Source organism: Stegostoma tigrinum, chromosome 43 (assembly GCF_030684315.1).
Source record: "Stegostoma tigrinum isolate sSteTig4 chromosome 43, sSteTig4.hap1, whole genome shotgun sequence".
Lineage (NCBI taxonomy): Eukaryota > Metazoa > Chordata > Chondrichthyes > Orectolobiformes > Stegostomatidae > Stegostoma > Stegostoma tigrinum.
Genome location: NC_081396.1, coordinates 15,781,328 through 15,800,545, shown reverse-complemented (window position 1 = coordinate 15,800,545; position 19,218 = coordinate 15,781,328). Strand labels below are relative to the sequence as shown.

At 41.5% G+C, this 19,218-nt stretch overlaps 1 protein-coding gene across 1 annotated transcript in view; it reads right to left on the bottom strand.

The window, feature by feature from the left end:
* Positions 1 to 2,013: 2,013 nt before the first annotated feature.
* The window catches only part of LOC132206807 (deleted in malignant brain tumors 1 protein-like), a 31,051-nt gene continuing 13,846 nt past the window's right edge, over positions 2,014 to 19,218 (bottom strand). The window contains exons 8-9 of the mRNA XM_059641854.1: positions 10,068 to 10,138; positions 2,014 to 2,325 (exon numbers count right to left, since the gene is read on the bottom strand). Of these exons, the coding sequence (XP_059497837.1) occupies positions 2,014 to 2,325; positions 10,068 to 10,138 (383 nt within the window). The remainder of the gene's footprint in view (positions 2,326 to 10,067; positions 10,139 to 19,218) is intronic.

Sequence of the window (19,218 nt, the reverse complement as noted above, 5' to 3'; positions counted from 1 at the left end):
ATTGGAATCAAATCCCTTTCTTCATAAAATGAAAGGGTTTTAAAATTTAACGAACGCATAACAGATCCAAATTTCAAGAATTTGAAGCCTAGTCTTAAAAAAAAGCACACCAAGCTCTGTTTGTGTTTTTACAACTAAAATTCACATGAAATCATATAAATTCTGTCTTCTGGAAATAAAATACAGTCACTGTCGTTAGCACTCTACTGGCAAAGGCAGTGTCAATTGATTCACCAAACACTACACATCAATGAAATCTGCATGCACTAGAAAACCTGTGTCCCAGACATTTCATTCCCTAAGTTCTGACTTAATCCCTAAGATAGTCTTCATAAAAACAATACACAGAATTCGGATTGACGACTTAATTATTTAAAATCCACAGAACTACCACTGATAAATGCAAAAAGGATTTTGACTCATGGAACATTCCTTTGAGCAGGAACAATTTAGCTGCTGTTGACAGGGATTAATTGAAGCAATTACAGACAGGTTTTTAATAGTGGGAAACAGAATGAGAACGAAGACTTCACATCTCATTGAATAATTCTTGACAGAGTAAATAGAGTGGAATTTGAAAGAGATCGAAAAACCAAATTCAACACAAAACAAATATCTCCACTTATATGAACAATGTTAATGTAGCACACATTGCATTTACCAGAATTCGAACTGAGATATCATTCTTTCACCAGAAGTGGAGAACAGATGGTGAATATTCTGCACAATATAAGTTGCGACTCCCAAAGATTGGTTACAGTCAGCAGGACACAATCCAGGTCCATGAAAACATATTTACTACTTCCATTACTGCAACGAACTGAAACATGCTTTCAGAAGCTCGACGGCACGTGGCACAAAGTAATTGTCTTCATTGACACTGACCCTAACCCTAACCCTGACCCTAACGCTAACCCTAACCCTAATAACTTAAAGCATTCACAACCAAAGCTAACCCACCAGAATTAGCACCAGCAGAGAACTGTAACAACGCAACTCAACTCCTTCACAATGCCAAACAAAACAGCACTCTCAGCAATGATGAAATGTGCACTGAAATTGGAAACAGCACCTTCAGGCCCCCATCCGATTTGAAATGGCAACGCTGTTCCTTTACTGGCACTTGGGCAATATTCTATACTTCACTGGGCTGAACAGAATGCAATGTTTCACGAACACAGATCACCAACTCTGGAGATAACAAAGTGTGGAGCTGGATGAACACAAAAGGCCAAGCAGCATCTTCGGAGCACAAAAGCTGGCGTTTCGGACCTAGACCCTTCATCAGAAAATAAAATGTGGCTTTTTTTCCTGATGAAGGGTCTAGGTTTGAAAAGTCAGTTTTTGTGCTCCTAAGATGCTGCTTGGCCTGTTGTGTTCTTCCAGCTCCACATGTTGTTATCTCGGGTTCTCCAGCATCTGCAGTTCACATTAGCTCTCTCACCAACACTGGACTTGTTTTTTTTAGGAACACTGGCTATATGTTTGAACAATTATAGAAATATAGATGAAGAATTAATGTCCCTTTATTAATTGTTGCCACTGTCCATTTATCATTTAGAATAAATTAAGCAAAAGCATCAGACAAGATATCTCAGTGAAATAGATTTTGACGACTTAAAATAATGAAAACCAGACAAAATGAGTAAACTGCCTTGACATATCCGTCAAAATCTAAGTTAAGCATAATTTTCAACAGAGAACAGAAACATCTTTAAAATGCTCTAAAATTGTCAAAGCGGTAACATTGCCAGCAAAATGACATTATTGTTCGCCCTGTCTCAATTTACAGCTCTCTTTCCTCAGACTCAAAAACTCAACAGCTTTCAAACCAATTTCTAGTGCTTGAGATATATGAAAAGCTCAGTAATGATGGTAGTTTGCAACGTATCTGAGGAGTGTGGACTGGTTTCATGTGTTGGAAGGGGTAGTGACTGCCACACATGTCCTTCTGGAACACTGCTTTGCAAAGCAAGTAGACAGAAACACGTCGTTTGTAATTCGTGGTTTGTTTCAAGCAGCTCCGTGATACAGGATTCTGTGTTGCCCCGTCTGTTCTCCAGAGCACCGAGGGACAAAAAGATTGTCCACAGCTGGAGGACTACCAGTTTGGTCAAAGATGCTGTTTGGTCTGTCTGAAAACTGTTGGTCTTCCAAAGCAAGAAGTTGACCTCGACTTCGCATTTCAGACTGGCATAGTCCAAAGACAATGTCTATATGCTGAGGGACACAGTAAAGCTTAGACTGGCTACCATCAAGTCTTAAGGGAGGCTTACCACTTCCTGACTTTTCTCTGCGAAGCGTTAAATTGAACCCTCCTGATGACTGTAATATATGTCAAAAATTGTACAAGTAGGAAATGGCATTACCTTGTTGCTGGATAGTCAAACTCCAATGCTTGTTGTGGCTATATGTGCTACTCCAGACAATAGAAGTGTTTCAGTTACTGTGTATGCTATGCCTCGACATTTTATTAATAAAGTATATGCTTAAACAAAAGAAATAAAATCTCATTGAGAAGCCAGTAACTCAATTATTGGATTGGACCTTCTGCAACAACTGTTCAAATACAGACAGATATGGATACTGCTCTGGCATTGAGTATCTTTTGAAGAAATTCACAAAACAAAAGATCAGCTCAGAAAAAGACAAAGCATTGGGAATGCTGGAAATCAGAAAGGAAATTATTTGAAATCTTGGAAAAACTAGGTAGGTCTGGCAGCATATGTGGATAGCAAGCAGAATGAACTTTTGGGGTTGCATGTACCTCCTGTATTTCCAAGATAAGCAGCGAACAGTGCCGTTATCAGGATGATGATTCTTACATTTTTTTCTTCAAAAAAAATGCCTGTCACGTTTCCAAGAATGTAGAACTGCGTCAACAACAGATTCTATAAAATTGGTACACCAGTCCTTTGTTTTCCAAGGACATGAACAGCGCATTGTAAATACATCATTGTCCAGACAGAGTTGATGCCATATTAACAGGAGAAATACGAGACGAAATTAGTGTCACATCAAATTTCTAATGATTCGAAAACAGACATGATCTATTTTATGTTCATCCAAATTTGACAAATAATTTAGTTGGATATTTTTCAGCAAGTTTCCCTACGACACACATGCTGTTAAACCAGGGATGATCTTAGTTTCTAACACACCCAAATTGCCTGAGTACAGTTTCAACGCTGAGCTGAAAATAAGAGAACAAAGAGCAAGGATTGAGAAGCTGAAGGGTGGACGCTCTGTAGTCACACAAACTGTTTGATAAATATTCAGAGAAAAATTAAGTAAATGTAATTTTCATTCCACTCATATCGATATTTTCTCTTACACGGTCTGATCACTATAGCATTCTCATTTATATCTAAGTAATACTTGGTCTGTCAACAGTTAAGAGAATGTATTCAATAGACCATAACTCACAGTTCAATAGCTGCAGGAGAAGCAAGTTCAGGAGGGTTGCAAACATTGTCCCAACTGCTGGTATAAGTTGGAATCTGACTGAAAATTAGCTGTATGATGTTTCACAGATACTGAGCAACAGTGAACGCATCAAGTGACTCCTCGAGCTGTGTAAGAATTAGTTACTTGGACACAGATCATACAGAGACCCGTATTTCTCTCCTTCAGCCAATAGATTTCGATGTGAGCACACTGTGAATTAAACTCTAGTCTTCTCCCCCAATGAGAAGTGATATGACCATTAATGGATAAAATGAAACTGGGTTCAAAGCACCAGCTCATCTTCAGAGAACAATGACGTTTCAGATGCTGATATGGAGCACGTTCCAACTTCGGAATCCATATCATAGAATTACACAACCACAGGAGGATTTTGGTGTTAGTTTGCTCAAAAACACTGTGCAATTCAATACTGAAGGGAACAGCTGGGAGGCAAACATTTCCTCAATTTCCACTCTGCATTTTGCACTCTTCAGAGCAATTCTCTATCCTTCCTTTGAGTCGCAATTTAGCCCCTCCCTCCTTTATATATTTTTGCCCTGTTGGCATTGGTCTCAGCAGAGAAGACACATTTTCACCCCATCATACCAATCAGTAGCAGGCATTCTGCAACTTACTTCTCTCCTATATCATATCTGGTAGTCACTTGTGTTTAGCTCTTTTCAAACTCACAATGTGATAAAGTGGCTTCTCCTTGCCGTTCTGTTCACAGTTTAGAAACTATCGCTGCTCTAAACATTCGCATTGACTTCACAGCATCATCTCACTTTGTCTCTCTACAGTTTCTGACTGTATTTGTGACTTTTTCTTTTAAATTTCGTCTTTCTATCTTGCTGAAAATGTTATGTCTTCAACTAATTTTCCAATTAACTTCATTTAGGTCACCGAAAACTTGACGTTATACTTAATTTATTGTTTCGATACCTGCCCCATCCCCTGGGTGAGCTGATTCTCCTCAATATCCCTCTCGATATTTTACCAGCCATGGCCATTTCATAGAATTTCCATACCGACTACCGTGCAACAGGAAATGATTATTTTCTGTCTTTGTCTGTAAAATCTTATTCAATTTCAATTAGGTTTGCTTTTGGGCCTCAGATTTCCAGTTCCTGATGTACATCACAATAAACTATAACATTGATTTAGTAAGGGGAAGTCGTGCCTGACAAACCTGTTAGAATTCTTTGAAGAGGTAACAAGTATGTTAGACCAGCGAAACCTAGTAGATGTTATCTATCTGGACTTCCAAAAGGCTTTTGATACGGTGCCTCACGGGAGGCTGCTGAGCAAGGTGAGGGCCCATGGTGTTTGAAGTGAGCTACTGGCTTGGATTGAAGATTGGCTGTCTGACAGAAGGCAGAGAATTGGGATAAAAGGCTCTTTTTCAGAATGGCAACTGGTGATGAGTGGTGTCCCGCAGGGTTCAATGTTCGGGCTGCAGCTGTTCACCTTATGTATTAATGATCTGGATGAAGGGACTGGGGGCATTCTGGCGAAGTTTGCCGATGTTGCAAAGATAGGTGGACAGGCAGGTAGTACTGAGGAAGTGGGGAAGCTGCAGAAAGTTTTCGACAGTTTAGGAGAGTGGTCCAGGAAATGGCTGATGAAATTATCGTGAGTAAATGTGAGATATTGCACAATGGAAAAAAGAATACAGGCATGGACTATTTTCTAAATGGTGAGAAAATTCATAAAGCAGAAGTACAAGGGGATCTGGGAGTGTTGGTCCAGGATTCTCTAAAGGTTAACTTGCAGGTAGAGTCCGTAATTAAGAAAGTGAATGTAATGTTGTTGTTTATCTCAAGAGGGTTGGAATATAAAAGCAATGATGTGCTTCTGAGGCTTTATAAAGCTCTAGTTAGGCCCCATTTAGAATACTGTGTCCAATTTTCGGCCCCACACCTCAGGAAGGACATACTAGCCCTGGAGCGTGTCCAGCGGAGATTCACATAGATGAACCCTGGATTGGTAGGTTTAACGTATGATGAACGGCTAAGGATCCTGGGATTATACTCATTAGAGTTTAGAAGGTTGAGGGAAGATCTGATAGAAACTTACAAGATAATGTGCAGTTTAGAAGGGGTGGACACTAGGAAGTTGTTTCCATTAGGCGGGGAGACTAGGACCCGTGGGCACAGCCTTAAAATTAGAGGGGGTAAATTTAGAAATGAAATGAGACGACATTTCTTCAGCCAGAGAGTGGTGCGCCAGTGGAATTCATTGCCACGGAGTCCAGTGGAGACCGGGACTTTAAATGTCTTCAAGGCAGAAATTGATAAATTCTTGATCTCAAAAAGAATCAAGGGCTACGGGGAGAGTGCGGGGAGGTGGAGGTGAAATGCCCATCAGCCATGATTTAAATAGTGGAGCGGACTTGATGGGCCGAATGTCCTTACTTCCACTCCTATGTCTTATGGTCTAATTGTCTAACATCCGGCCATTCAAGGTTGACACGTATTGGAATTCCCATGCAGACTCTTGATTTTGCTCGTCTATAAAATCTGCAGAGTTTGAAATCATCCGGCCATGATTTTACATATAACTTACAAATAAATGCAATCTAAAGATGATCAATCCCTCGAGACTAATAATTTGCATTTACCTTCACTGAAGCATGTGGAAAGAGATTTGGTAGGTGGTTTGGTGTGCCATAGTCCAAAGATTACAGATTCTGCGAAGACCAAGGAGTCTGACTGTGAAAAATGTGACAGAACTGTTATAAATTTGAGGATCGGACTATTTGGAACTCTCTGCCACGTCGGGAAAAAGTTCACGTCAACTGCAAGAACCATGCAAAGAGTCTTAAAGGCCTCCTCGACAGATTGAGTTGATGCACAAATATCAGAAGGATGCAATTTATTTATGATTAGTGAGATGTTATTGACATTTGAGGGACAAGAAATGAGAATAGAACACCTTTATGTTATTTAAATGTTTGGGCAAACTTGTCCACCAGGAATTGAAACCAACACAGCAGGTATGAGATAAAAAGACAAGGGGTGAGTTGACCTTCACTGGACTAAAGCTTTACTGCAAGAGGAAAATATCTTATTACGGTACATGTAATGGACGTGACAGAAAGCACGGGTTAAGTACCCTGTTTGGAAGAATCAGAGAGAATCGTCTTGTAATATATTTGATTATGACAGGCCTGGGCATATTGGTTCAGATCTCATCTCACACCTGGGTTAGGATAGACACAAAAAAGGGATTATCACGAGTTAGGTTATTTTCTCCAGGGGCAACGAGAGTGTATTTAACTCAGAGGAGAGTGAATCAGTGGAATTCTTGATCACCTGTGACTGTCATTGAGTACATTGGACAAGAAATGAATAGATTTCCTGTCATGAAAGCATATATGTGATGGCCATGGAAGTTAAAGGCAAAAGTAAAGTTCCAAAGGAAGTACAGGCTGCTGTATTGTCCCAGAGACAGACAGGCACACACACACGCACGCACGCACACACAAACACACACACACACTCACACACATGCGCGCGCATGCATGCGCGCACACACACACACACACACACACACACACACACACACAAACACACATACACACATACGTTCAAATAGAGAGAGAGAGAGATTGAGAGAGAGAGATGGAGAGAAAGATAATTGGTTAGAGACTTACGGTTGGTGTGTTGCCTCCCAGGTGCCAGGGTCTGTGATTTCTTGAGTTGTGTCTTTGGGGTCCTGAAGGAGAGGGTGACGACCCCAAGTCGTGGTCCACATAGCTACCAAGGACATAGGTAGAAAGACGGATAGGGGTGTAAGGCAGGATTTCAGGGAGCTAGGTAGCTGAGAGCTAGAACAGAGTGGTTATCTCCATTTTTTTTAACCGTGCCACGTGACAGGGAGGTGAGGAACAGGGAGAGATATCAGCTGAACACGTGGCTGCAGCGATTGTGCAGGAAGGAGCTTTTCAGGTATATGGATAATTGGGGCTTATTCTGGGGAAGGTGGAACCCCTACAAACAGGGTGGTCTTCACTTGAACCAGAGGGCTACTAATATCTTTGTTGTGAAATTCGCTAGTGCTATTCGGGTGGGTTTAAACTAGCTCAGTAGCGGGAAGGGGAACTGCGGTACAATTCCAGTACACAGGAGGATGAGAGTAGAGAGGACATGGGCAGGATTTCACTGTTACAGGAGTGTACTGGCAGATAACAAGCTGGTTTGAAGTGTGTCTACGTCAACGCCTGGAGATTCTGCAATAAGGTAGATAAGTTTTCAGCATGGATAGGTACCTGGGACTTCGATGTTGTGGCCATTTTGGAGACATGGATAGAACAAAGTCAAGAATGGGTGTTGCATGTTCCAGGGCTTAGATCTTTCATAAAGATCAGAGAAGGTGGTTAAAGAGGGGGAGGTGTGGCTTTGTTCGTCAAGTACAGTATAACAGTGGCTGAAAGAACTTTTGACGAGGACTCATCTATGGAGGTGGTACGGGCTGAGGTCAGAAACAGGAGAGGACAGGTCACATTGCTGGGAGCTTTTTATAGGCCTCCGAAAAGTCCCTGGGATGTGGAGCAGAAGATTGGAAAAACGATTCTGGGCAGGAGTGCAAGGAACAGGGGTGGTCATTATGTGAGACTTTAACTTCCCCAACATCGACTGAAAATGCTCTAACTCTAGTCCTCCGGATGGATCAGTTTTTGTCCAATGTGTGCAGGATGGTTTCCTGACACAGTATGGCGAAGGGCCGAAAAGAGGGGAGGCCACACTGGAGCTGGAACTTGGTAATGAACCAGGCCAGGTGTTTGATTTAATGGTAGGTGAGCACTTTGGAGAGAGTGACCATAATTCCTTTACGTTTAGTTTAATGATAGAAAGGGATAGGAACATGCCACATGGCAAAAGTTATAGAAGGGGGAAGGACAATTATACTTCGATTAGGCAAGACTTAGGAGGCATAGAATGGGATAGTAAAATACAAGGGTGGGGACGGTCAAAATGTGGAGCTGGTTTAAGGATCAGATATTGCGTGTCCTTGGTAGATATGTCCAGTCAGGCAGGGAGGAAGTGATAAGCTAAGGGAACCGTGGTTTACTAAAGAAATTGTATCTCTTGTTGAGCAGAAGGGGGAGTCTTATGTGTCATTGAGACGAGATGTTTCAGATGAGGCGGTGGAGAGTTACAGATTAGCTAGGAAGGATTTAAAGAGAGAGTGAAAAAGAGCAAAGAGGGAACATGAGCAGACATTGGCGGGTAGAATAAAGGAGAACCCTAAAGCTTTCTATATGTATGTGAGGAATAAAAGGGTGACTAGGGTAAGAATAGGGCCAGTCAAAGACAGAAGGGGGAAGTTGTGTGTGGATACTGTGGAGATCAGAGAGGTGCTAAATGAATATTTCTCATTTGTTTTCACTCAGGAAAAGGAAAATATTGTAGAGGAGAAGAGTGAGATACGGGCTATTAAAATTGAAAAGATTGAGGTCAGTAAGGAGGAGGTGTTATCAATTCTAGACGGTGTGAAGGTAGATAAATCCCCTGGTGCTGGATGGGATTTTTCTGCGGCTTCTCTGGGACGCTCGGGAGGAGATGGCAGAGCCTTTTGCCTTGATATTTAAGCCATCACTGTCTACAGGTTTAGTACCAGAGGACTGGAGGATGGCAAATGCTGTGCCTTTGTTCAAGAAGGGCAGTAGAGATCACCCAGGTACTGATAGACCAGTGAGTCTTACGTCTGTTGTAGGAAAAGTTTTGGAAAGGATTATAAGAGATAGGATCTATAATCATCTAGCAAGCAACAATTTGGTTGGAGATAGTCAACATGGATTCATCAAGGGCAGGTTGTGTCTCACAAACCTCATTGAGTTTCTTGGGAAGGTGACCAAGCATGTGGATGAGGGTAGGGCAGTTGACGTGTTGTACATGGACTTTCGTAAAGCCTTTGATAAGGTTCCACATGGTAGGCTATTGGAGAAAATGCAGATACATGGGATTGAGGGAGATTTAGCAGTTTGGGTTAGAAATTGGCTTTCTGTCTGAAGGCAACGAGTGGTGGTTGATGGAAAATATTCAGCCTGGATTCCAGTTACTAGTGGTGTGCCTCAAGCATCTGGTTTGGGACCACTGCTGTTTGTCATTTTGATGAATGACTTGGATGCAGGCATAGGTAGATGTGTGAGTAAGTTTGCAGATGACACTGCAGTTGGTGAAGTGGTGGAGAGTGTGGAAGAATGTTGCAGGTTGCAGGGAGACTTGGATAAACTGCAGAATTGGGCTGAAAGGTGGCAAATGGAGTTCAATGCAGATATATGTGAGGTGATTCACTTTGGGAAAAACAATAAGAATGCAGAATACTGGGTCAATGGAAAGATTCTTGGTATTGTGGATGTGCAGTGGGATCTTGGTGTCCATGTACATTGGTCCCTGAAAGTTGCCACCCAGGTTGGTAGTGCTGTTAAGAAGGCACACGCTGTGTTGAGTTTTATTGGGAGACGGATGAGTTCTGGAACCATGATGCCATGCTGCAACTGTACAAAATTCTAGTGCGGACTCACTTGGAATATTGTGAACAGTTCTGTTCTCCCCATTAGAGGAAGGATGCAGAAGCATTGGAAAAGGTGCAGAGGAGATTTACCAGGATGTTACCTGGTCTAAAGCGAAGGTCCTATGAGGAAAGACTGATGCACTTGGGTTTGTTCTCATTGCAGACAATAACGCTAAGAGGGAATTTAATAGAGACATACAAGATAATCAGTGGATTAGATAGGGTGGACAGTGAGAGTCATTTTCCTAGGATGATGACGTCGGCTTGTACGAGGGGTCATTGCTGCAAATTGAGGGGTGATAGATTTAAGACAGATGTCAGACGCAGATTCATTACTCAGAGAGTGATAAGAGTTTGGAATGACCTGGCTGCCAATGTAGTTAACCCAGCCACATTAGGGGCATGTAAACAGTCCTTGGATAAACATATGGATGATCATGGGATAGTGTAGGGGGATGGGCTTAGATTAGTTTACAGATCGGCACAACATCGAGGGCCGAAGGGCCTCTTCTGCGCTGTATTGTTCTATGTTCTATATAGGTAGACAGATAGACATACAGACACCCGAAAGACAGATAGATAGAAAGAGAGAGACAGAGAGAGAGTGAGAGAGAGAGAGAGAGAGAGAGAGAGAGAGAGAGAGAGAGAGAGAGAGAGAGAGAGAGAGAGAAAGAGTTAACACAGTTCACTGGAGATTTGGTTTGCGAAACAGGCAAATGCCAACAAGCATTTAATAACACGTGTGGACATACGCATCATATTTTCATGCATTCTCAATCGGAACAGGACCTTCTTTCCATCATTGTTAACAAAGTGTGAAGCTGGATGAACACAGCAGGCCAAGCAGCATCTTCGGAGCACAAAAGCTGACGTTTTGGGCCTAGACCCTTCATCAGAGAGGGTCCAGGCCCGAAACGTCAGCTTTTGTGCTCCGAAGATGCTGCTTGGACTGCTGCGTTCATCCAGCTTCACACTTTGTTATCTTTGATTCTCCAGCATCTGCAGTTCCCATCATCTCTGATCACTTCTTTCCATCATTGATGTTTTTTCTGAACGAACACCAAACAGCACCGAACGCATTTACCTGCCAGATGTCCATTGTGTATGGTTCCCTGGTATATTAATTCCATAACCAGATGCTTCTGAAACGTTGTGTGTGCGACTGTTTCCATCAGCAGCGCACAATATATTTCCAGATACCTCTGGGTCAACACTAAATTATCCAATCAAGGTAAACATCCCGTGTGCCTTCTTCACCATTTCGCCTTCCTGTGCTGACATCTTCAGGGATCTACATGATGTACACTAAACTCACTTTTTCCTCGGTAATCCCCAGAGCCCTACATTCGCTTTATGTATTCTTCACTTTTTAGGCCACCAAAAAGGCATCACCATTCACTTCTGTGGGTTAAATTCCATCTGCAATTGCTCTGCCTGATCTTCCAGCTGAAGATCGACTGAGGCCTTTCTCTTCACAATCAAAGGCATCGTTGATCTTCACATAATCTGAAAAGATCATAATTCTCCTTTCTACAACCATGTCCAAATGGTCAAACATCCAAACAATATGGATTCAAGCGCTGATGCCTATGTGACTCTGCTCGTCAAAAGCTTCAAACCATTAAATCAGCATTCATTTGTCTTGGTGTCACATTTGCAGGCCATTATTTATCTTAGATTCCAAATTGCCATGGATCTCATGGGCGTCTTTGTTATTTATCACCCTTCCATGTGGACCTTGACAAATGCGTTACTGAAGTTCATGTAAATCACATTGACAGCATTTCCCTCAGAAATATGTTTAATGCCATTTCCAAAATTAACCATAAAGGACATCTCTCTCTCCAACAAATCACTGCTAACGATGCTTGATCAATCCTTGCTCTTCCAAGTGTTGAGTCATCCTGTATCTCATAACTTTTTATCCAACAATTTCACTGTATCTGACATCAACCTGACTTGCCTCACATCACTTCGTCTGTCCCAGCTGACTTTATCAAGGAACAACTTTGCCCTTCATTCATCTGGGACTTCATCTCGTTCCAGGGAAGTACACTATATATTCACCAGAGCCCCAATAATCTCCGGTCTTGCAGTAAATAACAGATTTGAGGAAGATGTCGTTAGGCTTATGATTTATGCAACTTTACGCCGCCACAGTAACAAATCCTTCTTCTTTATTGATCATAAGATATTCTGCAGGCTCGCCATTTTATAACAAATTAGCAGCTACAATTATTTACCCTCATATGAATACAGACAGTAATTACTCAGCTCACATGTCTTTCTCGAGGCATATTTTGATCATTGGATCTCCATTAGACCACATTCTTCCCTCTGCCTCGTGACACACTCTGAAAATGACTGATGATATTGGGAACTGCAGATGCTGGAGAAAGCAAGATAACAAAGTTTGGAGCTGGATGAACACAGCAGGCCAAGCAGCATCTCAGGAGCACAAAAGCTGACGTTTCGGGCCTAGACCCTTCCTCAGAGAGGCTCTCTGATGAAGGGTCTAGTCCCGAAACGTCAACTTTTGTGCTCCTGAGATGCTGCTTGGCCTGCTGTGTTCATTCAGCTCCACACTTTGTTATCCTGAAAAAGACTGGGGCTGGTGAGTGGGGTGGTTCCCTTCATATGATCAGCCAAAGATATATCACATGTCGACTTTTTTTCTTTTTCAGATCGCACATAAACTGACCAAACGCCCCTCCCACTGACACATGCAAGAAAAAATTCATTATTTATTCTTTGAGAGGCCTTTCTTTTCCTTCATTCCATACGTCTGACATATTTCGCTGCCTTTTTTCTTTCTCATGCTCTCGAGTTTCCTTGAAATTCAGGGTTGCCCTGAACCTTATGCAGTTGCCCTTGACTATTAGAGAAACACATTGGCCATTAATTTACATGTTTGAGTACACTCAGTTGGCTGTTCCAAGCACACAGCTGTCAGATCATGGCTAATCGTATTGAAATTATTCTGATATGATCTTAGACCCTTAAATTCAGCAAGATTTTTATCCTTTGACATAATTACTTTGAACCTAACAATGTTATGGTGGCGAACACTGAAATGCGCACCCATAAGCAGGCAAGAACTTTCATTCAATTGTATTAGGATTAAAACTGCACTTTCACTTATGCATCCGATTTACAGTGGCCAGTCGCATTTTGTATTCATTTACAGAATGAGAATGTCGCTGTCAGGCAGCATTTATTGCCATCCTTATTTGCCCTGAGGGCAGTTTAGCATCAGCCACATTGCTGTGAGTCTGGAGACAGACCAGATAAGGATGGCAGTTCGCTACCCTAATGGACATTGGTAAATCAGATAAGGCTTTCCCCTACTGTTGATAAGGGATTCATGGTCATCATGTCACTCTTACTTCTTGACATTTATTGAATTCAATTCCATCATCTGTCATGGGAGGATTCGAACTTGGGTGACCAGAATATTATCTGGGTCTCTGTATTAACAGTCCAGTAATGGTATAACTCGGATATTGCCTCCTCAATTTATACACGTTCCAAAAATATTTAATTGAGTCTGTGCTGTTATGCTCTGTTTGTCTGCGTGACAGTATTTAAGCAATGATTAACAGCTGTTCTGCAGAACCTCGCAACGCCTATGGTTTGTGTAAAGATAGAATGCAACGTGCCAACTATCTGATTAAATGCAATCTTTCCGAGAGAATTGGAATAGTAACTTGTCAGAAATGTTCAACATTCCTCCTCAGTACCTAGCACCAAGTAAGGTTTGACTTCCTGCCTGAAAAATATGATTTAGAAGCAATTTTATGGAAAAGTGGTAATTTTTAATCAGACAAGATTTATGCATGGCTCAATACGTGAAACTAGTTCTCAGCTGTGTGAACCACAGAACTGTCTCTGTGCATCTAGTCTTTCTGTTGCATCAACAGGAAACACCTGGCATTGTAGTAAATTTTATGTTCTGGATTTTTTGCTTGCTTCACTTCTAATATTAAAAATTACAGATCGATGCTAAATAAAGTTTGCATTTATAATTGAAGCTCCACGTTATCTCTGTGAGCTTTTCATCATGGCACAGCACATCTCAGCAACATTTTCACAGCAACTGGGAATATGTAAATGTCTTGCAACATTAAATCCTGATTCGTCATGCATAATTTCAATGATCTTTTTCGAAGAACACAAACGTACTAGAGAACACTTTAGCATGCGATGCAAAATGATTTTGAAGTCTCACCAGTTAGAATTTACGTGACTTAGGGTCAAAGAATATCCTTGCACATTTGAAGAAAATGTGGATATCACAGAATCACTGAATCACAGTGGCATTACAGCATGGAATGAGGTATTCGGCCAATTGCACCTGCACTGTCAATACATATAATGACAATTAACCTGGGCCAGTGACATGATTTCACTTCATATCCTTGCCCATTTTAATGCAAAAATATTCTGGCAAATCCCTCTGGAACGATCATATTTAATCTGCCTTCCACACATTTACAGGCAGTAACCTCCATATCCTAACTTCTGCTTGTGTTAAAAAAAACCTTCATGTAATTTTAACAAAGTGTGGAGCTGGAGGGACACAGCAGGCGAGGGCCCATCAAGGGAACAGGAATGTTGACGTTTTGGATGGCAACATTTCTTCAGAATTTTCAGGATTCTCATTTCTGAAGAACGGTTCTGACCCGAAGCATCAACTTTCCCGTTCCTCTGATGCTGCCTGACCTGCACTGTTACTCAGGCTTCACTCGTTATTATCTCTGACTTCAGAATCTGCAGTTCTTGCTCTTTATTCAGATTGTTGCAGATCATTGAATTTCAGTTCTTGTGCATTTGCGAACAGGAACAGTTTCTCCCCAAGTTGTCAAAAACATGAAGACAGGTTATGATCTGAATTATGAGACAGCAAGGTGTGGAGCTGGATGAACACAGCAGGCCAAACAGCATCTTAGGAGCAGGAAAGTTGAAGGGTCTGGGCCAGAAACTTCAGCTTTAGCTCCTAAGATGCTACTTGGCCTGTTGTGTTCATCCAGCTCCACACCTTGTTATCTTGGATTTTCCAGCATCTGCAGTTCCTATTATCTATGATCTGAATGATGGCAGTTCTCAAAAAGGTGAAGTTCAGTGAGAGCTGAGTTTCATATTGGAACAGGCGATGAATATTGGCATGCAGGTGTGGAAGGTGGTGAGGAATGATGATGGATTTTTGACCTTTAAGGGAGAGGATTTGAGTAGAGGAGTAGATTTCACAAAAGACTGGATCAATTAGGCTTGTACTCACTGGAATTTAGAAGAATTTTGGGGGCAGGGGAGGATCTCGTGGAAATATAAAGAATCCTGATGGAATTGGAAAGGCTAGATATGGGAAGAATCTCCCGATGTTGTTGAATTCAAAAACCGGTGTTCACAGACTAAGAGTGAGTGGTAAGCAATTCAGAACTGAGAAAATGAAGAAATCCTTCACTCAAAGAGTTTTGAAGCTATGAAGTCTCTCTCACATGAAGCTTAAGTGGCCAGTTCATGTAATATGTTCAAGAGGGAGGTAGATATGATCCTTGCTGATAATAAATGCAAGTGGTAAGTAGAGAAAGCGGGAAAGGAATAAAGAAAATGCATGATCACCACGATCATATCGGATGGTATTGCAGGCTAGGACAGAATGGTCATCTTCTGCACATATCTTCAATGTTACTTTCATCTCTGACAAGCCCACTCATGGTGTTGAAATTATTTCTTTCTCCCACCAAGAACAGTCGTAAGTTGTATTGCAGAGTCATAGAGATCCACTGTGCAATAAAATGTCACTTTCGAGCACTGTGTCTGTGCCTGGTAACAATAAAGCACAAAATGCATTGAATCCTATGTTCTTGCTCATGACCTGCTGCATCGAAAGTGTCAGCATTTCAAGTGTCAATGTAAAATACTGCCTAAATGTCATGAAGTTTTCTGCATCACCCACACATACAGGCTGTGTGTTCCAGGTTATCACCGCAATCTGCGTGAAAATTTGTTTCTTCACTTCCCCACTGGTCCTCCAACACCTTTTCTAAATTCTGTGGCCATGGTCATTGATCCCTTAATGTCATGAAGGAGTGCCTGTATCTCAAGCCTATCTATTCTCCTCGTAATTTGAATAATCTCAACGAAGCATCCTCACTGAAGCCCCTCTGCTCCAAACAAAACAAATTCAATCTATCCAAACTGCCTCCATTACAAAAAATGCTACAACTCAGCAACAAATTGTTAAATCTCATCTGTACTCTCTGAAGGCTATTCCACATTTGACCAGACTATCCACATCATTTGTAATATAAGGAGATGTTTTCGAACATTTAGCATTGGTTATTTTGTTTTACTACAAATTCAGTTCTACGAAGAATTTAAAAATATATGCATCACCTCCGGGTATTGGAAAACAGAAACAAAATCAGAAAATGCTGGAATACTTCTGCATGTCTATGAGCAGCTGAGAGACAAAGCAGAATTACTTGTTGAGTATCAGAGCTAGGAACTTGTACAAGATGGGTGGTCGGATTCTTTTCTTCCCAGCGTGGAACTTTCAAATATCAGACAACATATGTTTAATGCGAGAGGTTTCATATTTAACAAAGGCCGAGTGACAGACTCGTACAACAAGGGAACAGACCTCGGGGATAAAAAGTGTGGAGCTTGTGAACACAGCAGGCCAAACAGCATCTCAGGAGAAACTCTGGGTCTAAGTTGTTCTTACCAACCAAATTTCCCAAACTAAACTCGTCCCATTTGGGTGTATTTGGCTCAAAGACCACCAGACTCTTCCTATTCATGCATTTGGAATGTTGTAACTGTGCCTGCATTTGCCAAATCCCTTTTAAATATTTCTCTTCTCACATTAAAAATATGTCCTCTAGTTTCATTCTCTCCTAACATCGGGAAGGAAGACGTTTGATATTCACATAATTGTTGGTCCTCATAATTAAAGCAAAAACTTCTAAAAGGAAACTCCACAATGTTCTGTATTTGAGTAAACAAAGTCCCAGCCTGCGAGCCTCTTTTCACTAAAATGCATCAATCCCAGCAACAACCTAATCCGATTTAATATGATCTTTTATTCCAGATAGAGACCAGAAATACAAGGTGTATTCCAACATTCGCCTCTCCAGCTAGATTCAGAACCTCATCATGATGCCCCAACCCCGAGAATCATTGGTATGAATAATAAAGTTAAGTGTGGTAAGCGTCGTCTTGAGCAACCTGTCGACATTTGACACAAATTTCAGAGAACTCTGATTGCGAACCTCAAATTCTCTTCATTTGACAATATAACCCATGACTATTATGAACTGTATAAATCACAAACATCAGGAGGTGCCTCGAACGTGGTGACATGGGAGTTGGTAAGAGGAGAAATGAATGCAATAAATTCGAGGCAGTCGGACAGGCATATGAATGGGGGTTAAATAGGATTGATGGAAAATGCGTAAATCACCATAAAAATGACCAGGGAGTGACGCCAAATGGGGAACATCAGACCACAGCGCAAGGGTTTGGAAGGAGACAGAGAAAGACATTCAGGCCTGATAACATTGATCGATATCTTCATTACATAGAAGAACAAAGACAGTAGGATAGGTTAGGTTTTTCACACAAAATGCCTGTGCCGACCATGATGCTGTTCTAAATTAATCTCATGTGTCTGCTTAGGGTCCACATCTCTCTCATCTCTGTCGGTTCATGCACCCATCTAAATGTCTTTAAAACGTTGCTACAATATTTATTTATTCCAAATCCAAAGGCAGCCCATTGCAGGCATTTACGGTCTTGAGTTTAAAAACATTTCTTGCACATAGAACATAGAACAGTACAGCACAGAACAGGCCCTTCAGCCCACAATGTTGTGCCGACCATTGATCCTCATGTATGCACCCTCAAATTTCTGTGACCATATGCATGTCCAGCAGTCTCTTAAATGTCCCCAATGACCTTGCTTCCACAACAGCTGCTGGCAACGCATTCCATGCTCTCACAACTCTCTCTGTAAAGAACCTGCCTCTGACATCCCCTCTATACTTTCCTCCAACCAGCTTAAAACTATGACCCCAATTGTTAGCCTTTTCTTCCCAGGGAAATAGTCTCTGGCTATCAACTCTATCTATGCCTCTCATTATCTTGTATACCTCAATTAGGTCCCCTCTCCTCCTCCTTTTCTCCAATGAAAAGAGCCCGAGCTCAGTAAACCTCTCTTCATAAGATAAGCCCTCCAGTCCAGGCAGCATCCTGGTAAACCTCCTCTGAATCTTCTCCAAAGCATCCACATCTCCTATCAATTTTCAATTTTCACTCACCTTGAAAGTAAGTTGCTCGCATTTGACCTACTCATCGTGTGGAGCCTCTAACTATCCTCTTTATCCGTCCCGCTCATCATTTTAATGAATTACGTCAGTTCAACCCTTCAGTTTCTGATGCTCTAACGAAACAATCCAACTTTAGCTAATTTCAATATAGCCGATACACTACATTCGAGACAATATTTTGCTGAATCCCTTGGAATTCTATCCAAATTATCCACATTCTTCCTGTTGTCCAGTGAGAAAATCTGCTCACTGTACTCCAAATGTGCATAGATTGCCAAATTATCAATGAGCCATGGCACCTGGATCATAATTACCTACAACGCTTTCTGTCAGGCAGAAGATACAGAAGCCTGCATCCACAAAGGAGAAGGCTCCGGAGCAGCTTATTACCAGCCTTTTTAACACTGGTGGATAGATTCTCCATTCTCAAATAGTGGTTGTCCTTACCAACAGTCATCTCACCTTGAGCACCCTATATGGAATGTAACCTGTGCCTCTGTTTAAATTGTTTAATCTGTACAACATTTCTTACTATTATCTGTCCGTACTGCTCATGAAGAAAGGTTTTCACTGCAATTCAGTACACGTTATAATAGACCAATCAATCAATCATCAAAAGATGGAAGATGCCAATCGAAATGTTATCCAGTCACAAATCCTTAGTGATAACCTGCTCAGTGATGCCCAGTTTGGATTCTGCCAAGGCCACTCAGTTCATGACCTTAGCAGAGCTTTCTTTCAAAAGTGGGAAAAAAGAGCTAGCTTCCATTGTTGAGATAACAATGTTAGCTCTTGATATCAAACCTGCATTCTGCCGAGTGCGGCATCAAGGAGCCATGGAAAGATTGGAATCAATGGGTTTCTGGGGACAAGTCTCTTCATGATGAAGTCAGAGCTAAAGATTGGAAGATGGTCATAGTTA